A 13,797-nucleotide genomic window follows, 5' to 3' on the forward strand; every position below is an offset into this window, starting at 1 on the left:
CTCTCATTGAAATAAGTAGCTCTTGTCTCCTGCAAGGGTACTTGAATCTATTTGCTTTGGCTAGAAGACGGTGGAGTTGCATTTAGCTGGAAATAAGTGCCCCCTTCCACAGAAGTATCCTATAAATGTGTAGCTCCTGCAGTCTTTCTTGAAGTTAATCTGAGAGCTTTTTTTATGAGGGAGACATCATGGAATGTGATTCATAGCGTGCGGTTTTCAGGAAGCAGGTGGAACATTCCATATTTACGTTCCAAAGGCATAAGGTTATATGGAGTCTGGCCTTGGTTAGGCTATTCTGGTATACAGAATGCCTGCCTGCCTGCTTCAGTTCTTCCAAAAGCATACGGTTAAATGCCTCCCATGAGTGGGCTTGGAGTTGGAGACATGGGAGTGTGTGCGGAGTAAGTCAGTCCCCCTGCACTTTTAGCTGTGCTCTTTCCAAGAGAAACCCTGAAGAAGGCGGACGCTTTCAGGTAGTGCTGTTCTGGAGGATCTCTTCCAAGGACAACTTGGAAGCACACAGAACAAGGTAGGTGAATGAGAGTCTGTCATGCCTTCCTTTTTTGCAAGACTGTTGGCTTCATGGATGTATTTTGGAGGGGTACATCTCTGGGAAAGGTTGGAGAATGGAAGGAGAAGGACGATGGAATTTGGACTAACTGTGCTCGTGGCCGGTGTGCAGCAAATAAAGGGTCTCTGATAGGTCTCGCTTGATGACTTTGACCTGAATATGAAAGCTAATGTGCGCTCAATCTTGGCAGAAGTTTAGCAGGTTTCTTTGCGAGTAAGAAATTCCTGCTGAGCATTTAATTTGGATGTTAGCCTATGTATATATATGTGTGTGTGTGTGTGTATATATATATATATATATACACACATATATAAATTAGATGAAAAATCCAGCTGACTCAGATCAGGTTGCTGGCATAAAGTGGGGACAGAGAATCACCCTTACAAAACTACATCAAGAAATGGCTAGGCAGACTGGCCAAAGGAGTGGCGTTTGCTTACAGCCCCAACTCTCTTCATCTCTTTTCCCAGTAAGGTTAATATATAGATGATAGTCTGCTTGATCCAATTTCTCTTCTTTGTGTTAAATACATAAAATTTCTTGAAGTAGAGAATCAAGTCTCTAGCTTTATTGGTCCTTCCATGGTAGTAAAGTTCTTCTCTATAAATGTAGCAACCAGTAACTTCATTGGTTGTTTTTCAAGGGTCCATTTGCAGTCAAAAGATTTGGAAGAGTGATCATTGTTTCATTTCCTCATCACAGGAGAATGGTTAGAAGTTTTAGTAGAATGCATTATTTCACTTTTTGGAATATACCAGTGATGAATTTAAAAATGTTTTTAAATGTGCAAGTTTTGAAATATTTGAACAGTGTTCAGGAGCTTGCTTCATATGGGTAGTGTACTTCCAGGCAAGCCTCAAATGTGCTTGCATGCCTTTAGTACCTGAAGATATATGAAGCTAGAGAATTTATCCTCAGGAAAACTTAATTGCTTGGGCACAGACCATGAAGAACATGAGAATGTGATTTAAACTCTTTGTGTTTTGAATCCAAAAGTCTGAGCAGTATACAGTATTGAGTAGAAAGATAAAACACAATTGAATGCAGATGGCTGGTTGAACACGTGGTGAGGGTGGAATTTTTTTTTAATCAGACCCAGTAAAAACTGGAAGCACAGCTGCATTGACAGCCCAGTGGTCTCAAAGTCGAGATCTCTTGACCTGCAGTTCTTTCTGAACTTGTTGACTTGTGTGATAGACTGTAAGCTATCAGCAGCTAGTCAACTGGGTTTCTAATGCAAGAGTTTTTGGCTAAGGAACGGGATTCTTGTTCACTGAATAAATTGATAGCTGCTGAGAGGCAGTTTTCTAGTCATTGGGTGACTGTAAGTAGAAGTTTTTCCAGCTAGAAAAGACTACCTCTGGATGCCTTGATAGTAACTGGAGATAGCAGTTCATGCATGTAAGTTGTTGATGTGACATTTGGCTTGGAGTTAGCAACCCCGTTTACTTGCATGAAATTATGTAAATGAATTTTCACTTCACTTTTTGTTTCATATTCACTATTCTTTCTCTTCTTAAGCCTAAGCAGTTTTTTCCCCTCCAGGCTCCTACCATTGCATTGCTGATGTTACAAACTCTGGAAAAAATGATGTTTAAATACCTCCCTAAAGGAATATTGGAGCGGGGGGAGGGACTTGATTGGTTTGAAGTCTAATTAGAAACCCATCTAACCTCCCTTAATGGTAAAGGGCTTGAGAGAGAACGTCTGTGCGTTTCCCTTAATTGTTGCTGGATATCTCCAACACCAGCTGGACTCTTGACACAAATAGTCAAGACTTCCCCAGATATTGATATGCTGTGATGGCTCCTGGGACTTGTGACTGGTAATGAGATACAGAAGCCCTCACCTGTAGGTCACTAGTCAAAATCTAGGGCAGTCTAGTTGTGCCTGCCAGATGGCTAGCTTTTGTTTCTCTGTAAGCTGCATAATGCTGCATCTAGCAAAAGCCCTATTTTATCCCGCAAATCTCAAAGAATGCCAAGGATCCTGTTTTTTGGAGCGTTTTTAGATATAGTCCTTGAGCTGAATTGAAAAATTCTCTGTAATCACTATATTTCTATTGGAGAGCTGACTTAGTCTAGTTAGCAATGCCACAACTGTGTTGCTTTTTTGCCTTTTTTTGCTTTCTTTTCATTTCTGCTAGTACTTGCTGTGCTGGAATTCAACACAAATACTTGAATAAAGCTGAGCTGTTTTCAAATATCAGTTACATCTGGTCTGGAGCACAAAAGTCCATTTAAGTGTCACTTAATAAACAAAGCTTGAGAAGAATGTGTGGCCCTTGGACATCTGATGGATCAAATTAAGGTTTAGCAGCATGTGGATTTGTGGGGGTGACTTTCCTAGCGGTTATAGGCCCACGATGAGTGGAGCCAGGCTTCCTTCTTGAGTTCCCACAACATCCGTTAAAGCCGTGTCTGTGTTCTGCAGGAACAGGAAATTCTGAGGCTGTGGAATGACAAAGTAAAGCCTTAAGAATTGACGTGCAATTAAAATATTTTTTTTCTATTTGGATGTGGTTTTTATTTAAAAGCTGCTCAAGTCATACATGTATACAGATACCTGCATGGCACAGCTGCATTCAAAAGCCAAAAGGGTCTGCATGCCTGCAGTATTAGTGTTTTGAAACTCTGTTAAACTCGATCTAACAGTACTTCAGTGAATCATCCTTCTAATCCCTTGAGGAAAGAGGGATTTCATCTTTAATTTTGCTGCATTTAGCATAGTTTTCCAGTGTGTGAGGCTCTTGTGGAGGTGAGCATGCACTTGAAGCAAACTCCAAATAAACATGCACAAGCAGGTATTTCTAAGCACATAACTGAAACAGTAACACTGTTAGTGTAAGCTTATAAACATGATTCATTTTAGTCAAAGCTGTAAGAAAGAGTTACCTTAGTGTACTCAAATTGCATGGCTAGTAAGCCAGCATCCTCACCAAGGTAAAGTGGAGAACTTGATGCGATTCAACCAGTGCACTCAAAGCGAAGATGGAAAATATGGGATACCCAAAGAGCTGACCTTCTGCTCTTGTGTTTCCTCTAAGCTTTTTTAGAAGTTAATTTAATAATCTTTTAGAAAATGATTCAGAAACAATTGCTCAGTTGATAAGATGTTGCCTGACCAAAGAGCTAGTCGCGAAGGCGGGTTTATTAGGCTAGCTGGTCCAGCAAGTGTACAGTTTCTGCTTTGGCACAAATGATTATTTGTCTTGATAGCAGAACAGTTGACTTAATTAAAACACTGTCCACATACCTGGCTTGCTGTGATGGGGAATACTGTTACACAAGACAACAGAATCCTTGTTCGACATGCAGTAGAAGATGCTGAACTCACTCTCATTCAAGTTTTTTTTTTTTTCTTTCTGTACTACACGTTCATTGTATATCTGCTCGGGGTGGGGGGTGGGGGAAAAACCAACCCTCACAAACAGAGTGCTTGTTGCATGGTCTGTGCTTCTGAACGGCACTGCTATTCAGTTCCAGTCTGAACAGCTGAGTCTGGACCCCTGGGATTCCTCTCTTTTTCTTCTTCTCTAATTTACATTGAGGGTGGTCTCTCTCCATAACCATATATACAACCACTGTAACAGATGATTGAATGCTTATTTGTGGAAACACGGGTGCATTAGGGTATAGAGGGTGCTATGAGCCAAATTAACTTACTGATGACCTTTAGCCAAAGATATAAAGTTAAGATTATATTCCACATTTGACCTTCCCGCTGCTTATGAGAGAGGAAAACTTGTGTCAGAATAAAGAGGGGAGAGCGCTCTTTGCTTATAAAACTACCACTCATATGTTCAATGTTTTTCTCATAGTGACACTTATTTATAGCGCAGTGATAAATCGAAGAAAATCACTGCTTCAGCATTGCAGTATTTGGCCTCCTGGGAAGTGGGTAAATCCTTGTGCGTAAATTGGAGTCAAAATTCCCTATATGACTATCAGAGACAGATGCACCTACCCAGCGCACCTTTTGGCTTTGCAGTTACCAAAGAGCAAGTGAGCAGGGAAAGTTCACCGTGCAGCTCATCTGGTTCAGACTCTGAAAACTCCAAAAGCAAACGGATCAGTTGGTCTTTTAAGCAGCATGGTCTTCACGAGGGGTCAGGAAACTTAGTTTGAAGAGTCTGATGGTGCACAGAAGTAATTTGAACGCTTTAAGAAGGCTCAGTGCTCGACATGTGGAAGAATTTAAGGAAAGGTGCTTGCATAGCGTGAAATAAGTGCTCAGTGGTTGCACTGCAGCTGCTTATTTAGCCTAGCTGTGCCAAGTATCTTATCATTCTGAATTGCAAAGAGCCTAAATTCAGAAGGAATTGAGTATTCCCGTGAGCATGTTGCTGAGGTGTTTAAAAGTACAAATTACTTTGTCTGGATTACTGCCTTCGCCTTATAAGCAGCTTCATGACGTAGAAGGGGAAGAGCAGTGTGCATAAATCCTTTAAACCCATTCTTAGAAAGGAAGTACAATAGCTGTTGAAAGCTGATGTAATAAATGGCCTAAAAATTATTCTCTTGGGGTAACTGTGCCACACGTGGATGTTTTGCTGATAATTAGAATTACATGAGTAGTTCAATCGGCTGGAATATCCCCTTTGTTTTTATGGCGTTACTGAAATTGTCTGGTACTCTCTAGGTAAACGAGTGGGGTTCCTTCCCCGTTTTATGCTGAAAGAAAGTGAAATGGAAAAGAGCATCTTGCCTGAAGTCCTGTAGAATGGCTGTACCAAGGACAATGAGTATATAATATAACATAGTATTATATTCAGGATAATATAGTAAGTGTATGATATTGTACATTCACTATTACTTCTGTAAGAGTAGCCACAGCTCTTAAAAAATGAAGAAGTGGCTGTGCTTACGAACATCTGTGTTATTAAATCATCCGGAGATAACTTTAGTTCCACAATATGATGTGGAAATTAAATATACTGCATCATAAAAACGAGCACGCTTTTATTTTGTGGCAGTGGCTTGCTACATCGTCTGAAGAGTCTCTTGACTAGCTGGACTTCTTCGTTTGTGTGGCTTTTTTAAAGGTCTTAAGTTTAGATGTCAATTAGCAGCTTTTCTGCGGGGGAATTGACTTCAGCTTTTGGTTGTCTTAAGTTTGGGGGTTCTTCTGAAAATACTCTGTACGTGTATTTGAGTTTGAAGAATTGTGCAGGAAGACCTCTACTGGTCTCTTACCCGACGCGTAGCAGCCTAAGGCTTTTCCCAGATAATTGCAGTAGAAATGGCATCTGGGAAAAATGCCACTTTTCTCCGAATCCTGTTTTCGTCGCTATTACTCATCTAAATGGGTGGCAGGAGTCTGTTTCTAGACCCTTATCTCGGTGGCGTTGGGCAGCTGGCCAAAGAACTGCTGGGAAGATGCACTACGTTCAACGGGTCCCTTTTCGGAGCGTGGCTCTCAAAGGTGAAGCACTTTGGATCTTGTTGGATGTGCATCTGAAACTGAAGCGGTCATCTCGGGTTGCTCTTTGCCCGAATAGCCAGCCTAAAATTAATAGCTAACAGAGAAGTGAAGGAAGAGGCAGAGTGGAACCAGATGGGCTCGTGAACACAGATGCATCATTTCACTTAACTTGTGCCATGACACTTCTGATTTGCATCAGCTCCGTGGAGTATTGGAATTGTCTGCTTTGAGAAAAAGTAAAGGTTTTCCTAGAAGCTGCTTGTTTCCTTTTGCTTTTATTTATTCAGTCACTGCATAACGGTTCTGAGATTGCTTCAGCCGGGTCTCCAAGTATCAAATGGTGGACTCCTGTGAGAAGCACCTAGATTTATATAAATACTCATAAATACTCATTGCACTGTTCTTTCTTCTACCCTGAGCTCTTCTCCTGTTGTCGCTGAGTACCACGTTGTGGCGTGTGTTGACTGAATAAAAAAATATACTAACGTTTCAGCTTTTTCCACACTCTCAGTAGCTTTCCCAATAGTTTCTTGGTTTTCCTCTGAGTTTTCATGTGCCTATGGGGTAACTGTGCGAGTTGACTGTTATGTCTCTTGCTAGTCACCTCTTGTTTTGCCCTTTGGCTTTTCTGTGTGGTTTTTTTTTTCTTTTGTGGTCATGTTGTTTTATATTTGTGCCTGCTTACTTTGACTTAATATAGTCTTCTGTATGCTGGCTTCCTGTACTTGGGATTAGGCTTGATCTTTTTATTATGCTGCTTTTGTGTTGTTAATACAGTTTGCGCTTCAGCTTTTGGAAGCTCTTGCAGCCCTGAACTTGTTTTTCCCTTTACATTTGTTTATTTTGAGATCATACCGACTGTTTCACCACTGAATCGATGGTGGGGAGAGAAGAAAGCAGATTTCCTTAGGTTTCTTATGTCTTCCTCCCCACTTTGCTTGCAAGTTGAGGCTTCTTCCTGTGTGGAGGAAGCTGCTAGCGTGTACGGACGTAAACCTACCGTGGCCAAAGCCTGCCGTGCACGGATATCGATGGCGATAGCTTGGCTGCCGCCAGCTCCAGAGCGTGAGCCGGAGAGCTGGAATTTGCTGTATTTGCTTGTGCTCACGTTCGCCCTAGCTTCAGGCTGCAAAATGTCAGTTCATCTCTTTGTAGTACATCAAAGCTTCTCTGCCATGTTAAAAGCAAAGCTCAAGGACTTTCTGCAGATGAAGTGCAGGGAGACGACTGGGATTATGAATCCATTAAAAGCTACCTGTGCAGGAGACGTTTGATTTTTAAATGCACGCATGCTCACACGCACACATATTTTTATTAGCCAGCATGGTAATGTTTGGCCAGCTGCCTGGAAACTATTCTAAACTCTACCCAGGGCTTGTGAAAAATAAATTCTAGCGTATGGACGGTGCATTCTTTTAGCGGTTCCCTAGTTTCCACTCCATTATAAATATTTACCTTTATTCATCAGTCCTCAGCAATCACTTTACTGGCCGTCTTTGGCAAGAAGCTAACACTGAGGGTGTATGCATTTAAAATTACTGGACCACACTAGTGGTTTGGTAATTAAATCTGAAATTATTAGAGGTGGGGGCATAGGATTGTGTTGTAACTTAAGTGCAGCGTTTTGTTTTGTTTTTCCTTGGAGTTCCTGGTTTTGGGACAGATGTCGGCTCCTCTTAACAAAATCTGTTCTTAGATCTTCTTTAATCTTAATGTATTATCCTCTCTCCCCTCCCTATTTTTTCTTTTCCTCCTAACCATCAGGTCCCAAGCCTCTGTGAAGATCTCCTCTCCTCTGTTGATCAGCCATTGAAGATTGCTCGAGATAAGGTGGTAGGAAAAGACTATCTATTGTGTGACTACAACAGAGATGGAGACTCATATAGGTGAGTTAATATTCAAAGAAAGGAACTGATCGATTTACTGCTCAAATCAGAACTACGTGCTAATGTTATAGTCCCTTCTCCCTCTTATTCTGAGGAAAAAAAAAATTAGATGATTATTAAATGCTATTACTTGATGAAGCAGGGACTGTTCCAAATCCTCTTATCTTGGGTAAGACCTTGACTGTGGAAGTTAGTCCTCAGCTGGTATTTCCTTAATGCAAAAAGGCATCTCCATCATCTCTAGGTCGTTGGAGAACACTTCTTTTCAGGTAACCTGGTTACACGGCTGCTAATCTGATGGATTTTATGGGGCAGGTCCCTGCTACCGTTCATCTTCTGTCCCAAGTTGAACAAGAGTCAGCCATATTGCCTCCTCTGGTTGTGGTTACATAGGTTGCATCCCTGGCTCCCATTGCTCCTTCAGTGTAATAACTCACAGTTTTAGTGGTAACAACTGGAACTGATCTACAGTGAGAATTTAGCTTTGCTTTGTGCAGATTTGCAGCAGTGATTTAAACGCATCTGGCCAGAATGTGTTTCAAGAATTCTGTTTCCCGGTGGAATTCCAGAAAATATTTAACAATTTTTTTCTTTGACTCATCATTGCGGAAGCAGGTAATAGCTACTGGTAAGACATTTAGTTTTTTTCCCTGTATTATAGCGTTCCTATTTTAGACAAACTAATGTTGTGCGCCTCAGTCAACCATTTGTGAAAATTGTTTATAAAAGGTTATAGGTTAATTGGTTTTAAGCACTTTAGGGTGCAGGAAAGGTGCTTATCTAAACTGAGAGCATATCTGTCTGTAGATGATTGATACAGTGAACATGCTGAGATTCGTTTCCTCCTAGAAATGGAAGGAGGAGGCTGCTTAATGAATGCAGAGTTTAAGTGTTTGCATCTGAATTGCAGCTGACTGTGTAAATCTTGGTGAGTTTTTTTTAATATATATCCGCTATTGTGGTGGACCAGGAAGTAAGAAGATCTCCAAGGTGAAGTATTCACTGATGTTCTTCAGGAGACTGTTCTAACATGGGAACTTTGAACCCTCTAAAAAGGGCCTGATCCTTTTTAAAAGTATTTGTGCATAAAGCTTTTATGTCTGAGTTAGTCAGGTCTATGTTAGTAGCTGCATGCATTTTAGCACTTCTAAATTTGCAGCTAGATTAAAGAATTAATAGCTTCTCCTGGTTTCCCCAAGATGACGTGTGCGTACATCTGCATCCTTTCTGGCAGATGCAAAGGAAGGGAGCAGATCGCAGATACAGTGTTTTCTGTGGATCCTCTAAGAGATGCTTTCTCACTGAAGTTGCGATACGGATCTTGCGGTCTCCTTGAATCCTGTTTAGGCTGTTGACAGAAGATACGTCTCTAAGGCTTGCTGAGCATCTATCAACCAGAGCCACGGAAAACTTGAAAAGGCGCTCGTCCAACAATATTGTGACATGCTGAAATAACTAACAACACTTGCTCCCCCACCCCAACCTTGTCTTTAATTAGTGTATTTGACAGCTCTTTCTTTAAGCTTAGTTTTCATGCTTGCCTCTGAAATTTGCTCAATTTCCTTCTTGCTGAAAGGATACTGAAATGGTTACAAGGCAGGAGGAAGATGTACATTTTTAATAATAACTAGAAAATTTCAGGACCTGCTATGTGATAAGATTCCGGAAAAGATATTTTATTTGTTCATATAGGATAGCCCTAACACATGAATTCTTGGCATTAAAGAAGACCTTCCTTCTTTAAGACTTGACTCAAGGGTTCTGGATTGAAGCAGTTCTTCCCTCTGGAATTGATTGGCCTCAGTTCTATTTCAAGAAAGAATTTACTTCATTCCTTCAACACAGAGCAAATGCTTTTGAAAACAAAACAAAACAAAAAACCCCGAACATGTGCACGTGTTAATCCCGTTCTGTGCCTGTTTTCCGACACTCTTATTCTTACCTCATAAAAACTGAAGTTGTTATAGGGAAGTGGCTCTTGTACTAATTTAATCAATTAGGCCAGAACCTAAGAGGAGTTTAACATGCCTTTAAGAGCTTTTGATATTTCCACAGTTTTTCAGAACCGCGTGCTAGATCAAAAATCGCAAGAAATATTCCCTGCCTGTAAAATGCTACATCCCAAATTACTGTGTGCTTCAAACAAGACCTGAACTTCCTTCTTATCGGAGAGGTGGCTAATTGCGTTTGTTCTGCCTTTTAATACGAATTTGTGCTCTCTTATCCAAAGATTTCAAAGCGTTCTGCAGACGACTGAGCCTCGTACTACTTCTGCGAGAAAGGTAGTCAGACCTTCTCACTGGGGACCACGTTCTGTAGTTTTTATCTTGATAAGAGTGGCTTTCCATTGGACTGGGAGTTAGCTTTGAAAAAAGACTGTGGGATGTTCAGCTGGGCTGGTAATAACTTTACGTGTTTTGCAGAGCATCATATAGGGAAATGAATATCCTGGGACCTTCGCCAGTGCTTAGCAGTTGCTTTTAGCTTATCGCAGTTTATTCCCTTCTTTGTATTTAGGTAGGCTTTATTTTCTTCACGTTGAACACGGATCAGTCCAAAAGGTACGTTTTGGAGTCTCTCTTGGGTCTTCATCAACTGATAGTTTTCAGTTTCTTCAAACTGTCATGCCACTGCTTGCGAGAGCAGCCTTTTGTGCACGTTTTGAGAACAGAGTTCCTGCAATAACAAAAGTTTGTGGGCGGTATCAATCAGCAGAGGAATCTGCGGTGTGAAAGCAGGAGCTTTTTAAATTTTTTGATATTGATATAAGGCTTCAGGGTCTCTGACTCTTTCCATTCTGACTACGTTTGATCACTCTATTAAATGGAATCCTTATGGGGAATTTGGTGCCAGCAACATGGCTTGAAACCTGTTAGCTGAAACAAAAAACATTCTCTTTTAGGGAAATTAGAGGCCTAACTTTTGAAATTATAAGTGCTCTAGTCCATCTGTCTTTCTTCAAATAGCCACTGTTTAAGCTTTTAAACATGTTCTGAGTACTCTTCTACAAAAAGAAAAAAAAAATGGGGGAGTGTTATGAATTTCTTTAGGTAAAGTTGCTGCTGGCTCCAGCTGTAATGGGTTGAAAATGCCACGATCTGCAAGCTAGAAGAATGTACATTACTGGGCTTCTCTTAAATGCCGTTCCTGCAGCCTGTAAAAGATCTAACGTTTACAGTGAAAATCATCTCTACCTTCTCTTCTGCGTGGATTCCCTGTTCACCAATTTCCTTGTACCTGATGGAGAAGTACAAAGGCTTTTGCATTTCCAGAACACAGCAGGTTTTTTTTTGAAATCTGCCTTTTTTTATTTAGTAGTCGAAGAGGAAGGAAAAACCAAGGGCGTCGTATGAACACTACTGATTGAGTAGTATGCTTCTGCATTGCACCGTCTATAAACCCTGCCGTTATTTTCACAGACTTCCTGATAGAAAGGTCAATGTGCTATCTGCCTGAATTTCTTCAGCGGGTTTGGTTCTTGTTTGTACTGCCTGATGTGCGTAGGTGTTGGGTTTGGGAATCCTGCAGATAGCACTGGGGGGGCGATTGTTGTGTGAGTCTCTTCCAGATTTAAGAGAAATGTTAGGTAAGTGAGTACTACTGTAGCCGTCTACTCTTCTCCAAAGCAACCGAGTTTTTTGCAACTGTTTTAAAATAGGAACTCCTGCCTGAAAAACATTGCCCTAGGTGGATGTGACATAATGATTTAGCTTTTCCTGGTGTCTCACCTTTTGAGTCAAACGTGGGGAGGGCTGTGAGGGGAGGGAAGTGTCGTGGAAGCACAAGGCTAGAACGAAGCAGAGCCTGTTCTCCGTGCTTGGCATTAAACAGATGTCAAAACTAGACGCCTTTCTGAGAAATGAATAACAAATGGCTACGGAGGAAAAAGCCATTACGTATGGACTGCATTAAGACCTAGTGTTAGCAGACTAGGGTATTTTGAAAAGCGAGTAGGCAAAGGCTAGTGGTACCCTTTTTTAGACTAGCAGTGATATATGTAGGTGGGTTATGCACAGGGGAAATGAAAAGGAGAACGCAGGTTTATAGAATGGGAATTATAAAAGTCTCAAGCAGATGGGCAGAGGGTTCCATTAGCCCTTTAATACCAAATCTTTCATTAAGAGCCCCAAATCTCTTTGACACCTGCAGAAATTAATAGTAAAAACTTCAGCTTTACATAGCCTGTTAAATCCTTCTAACTGTTCAAGTGTTTTCCTAATGCCGCGCTGAAAGTAGATTTGTTTTAAAATAGTGGAGAAGAACTTGGACCTTAATAGTAGACGACAATGTCTGGCTCAAATATTGTCAAATCCCGGACAAACTACCCAATCTATCTGTATTTGCGTGAAAATTATTTTAAATACGTAATGTGTGACAGCTAAGGCCTCATCTTTGAATATTTAAGAAAGAACGGAACAAATTCAAACCCAAGCATGATGATTCATAAAATGGAAACCTGAAGGCAGGGGATGACCCCCAGGTGCCCCATAAAATTTAAGGAGTCAGTCTCTCCTTTTGTCAGAGTTTGTAGCGACTGTTTATGGTGAGATTCTTATAGATTGACTTTGTTTTGGCAGGTTCAGCATCTGCAGATCAGGTCAGACCCACCGTTCTCCAACCTTTCAGAGTTTGCCTTCGTTGTCTAAACGTCTCTGTTTTCCTTGTCTCCTCGGCAGATCACCCTGGAGTAACAAATATGATCCTCCCTTGGAAGACGGTGCCATGCCATCTGCTCGCCTGCGCAAGCTGGAGGTGGAAGCCAACAATGCCTTTGACCAGTACAGAGACTTGTATGTCAGTTCTACCCTACAGAGCCCTCTGCCTTCTTTTGTTTCGTTCGGCAGGCATGCAATACACGTGACGAGTCTAAAACGCGGTCGCTAGCTGCCTTTGAGAGGGGCATACCAAGGTATAGCTGAGGAAGAAGGGTAGGCAGTGGCTGATCTACTCTTGGTGAATGAATCCACTGTGATTTCACTAAATGAAAATATGATCAAATTTGTCAGCTGATTCCAAAGGCAGATGTTGAAGTGCTTTCCTGCCTCCCTCCCCCCTTTAGCAGATTAATGGCATCTTTGTCCTGAAATGACCTGTGTTCTCTTTGATCTTGGCTAAGTTCATTTTTAAACCATCTGCTTTCCCCATTCCCTCAAGATTGTAGCTTCTCTCAAAAGAAAAAAAGAAAAAAAAGCAGCAACTTTCACATCCTCCTGTAAAGTGATACATGCTAGTATAAGGAAATGCAGCAGTTATATGGGGATTAACGTGCTTCTGTTGCAAAGGCCATTCTCTGGTGCTTATGTTGTAGGCCCTCTCTTGTTAGGCATAAAGCAAAGGAGTTAACAGAGCAAATGCAAGAAAAATGTTCATTAGGCAGTGTCCTTTTAAAGCTGCAATAGCACGCTGTCCAGGTGACTTTCCAATCAAAGAATTTTTCTAAAAGCTGAGACTGCTGGCTCTTGCAATCCATTCACATCTGAGGCCTCACAATATCATCAGGTTTAGCTGTCTCCCATATAGTGTGTGGTCTCTTAAGCAGTAACGGGATGGAAATAATAATGTTGCTAAATCCAGCCAGCACAAGTGTGTTGCAAACTGAAACTTGTTGCTTTATCCGATAAAGGGGTGCTTTCGTGTTAGAGATCCCTGATAACCTTAGAAAAGGTGAGCAGACCTCACTGCTGCTTCATGTTGTCCCAGATTTGAGATAAAACGCATCCTTAGATGTAGTTCTTCATGTATCACTGCTGAAACTTATACTATTTTAGCATTGAAAACTGCAGGTAGAATAGTTTTATTTCTTGCTGGCTTTTCTCCTCATTTTATAATGTGACTCGACGTAAATATTTTCTGTGTACATATTTGGTAGTGATGCTTTTGCTAGAAGTATCAAATTTTTACTTTATTTTCATGTAT

General features: G+C 41.1%; 1 protein-coding gene across 2 annotated transcripts in view; it reads left to right on the plus strand.

The window, feature by feature from the left end:
* CAPZB (capping actin protein of muscle Z-line subunit beta) overlaps window positions 1-13,797 on the plus strand; it is a 61,853-nt gene that overhangs the window by 22,567 nt on the left and 25,489 nt on the right. For both annotated transcript variants that reach the window (XM_068916129.1, XM_068916128.1), the window contains exons 3-4: window positions 7,760-7,881; window positions 12,558-12,671. In XM_068916129.1, coding sequence (XP_068772230.1) covers window positions 7,760-7,881; window positions 12,558-12,671 — 236 coding nt within the window. The remainder of the gene's footprint in view (window positions 1-7,759; window positions 7,882-12,557; window positions 12,672-13,797) is intronic.

The sequence above is a fragment of the Struthio camelus genome, chromosome 21 (assembly GCF_040807025.1).
Source record: "Struthio camelus isolate bStrCam1 chromosome 21, bStrCam1.hap1, whole genome shotgun sequence".
NCBI lineage: Eukaryota > Metazoa > Chordata > Aves > Struthioniformes > Struthionidae > Struthio > Struthio camelus.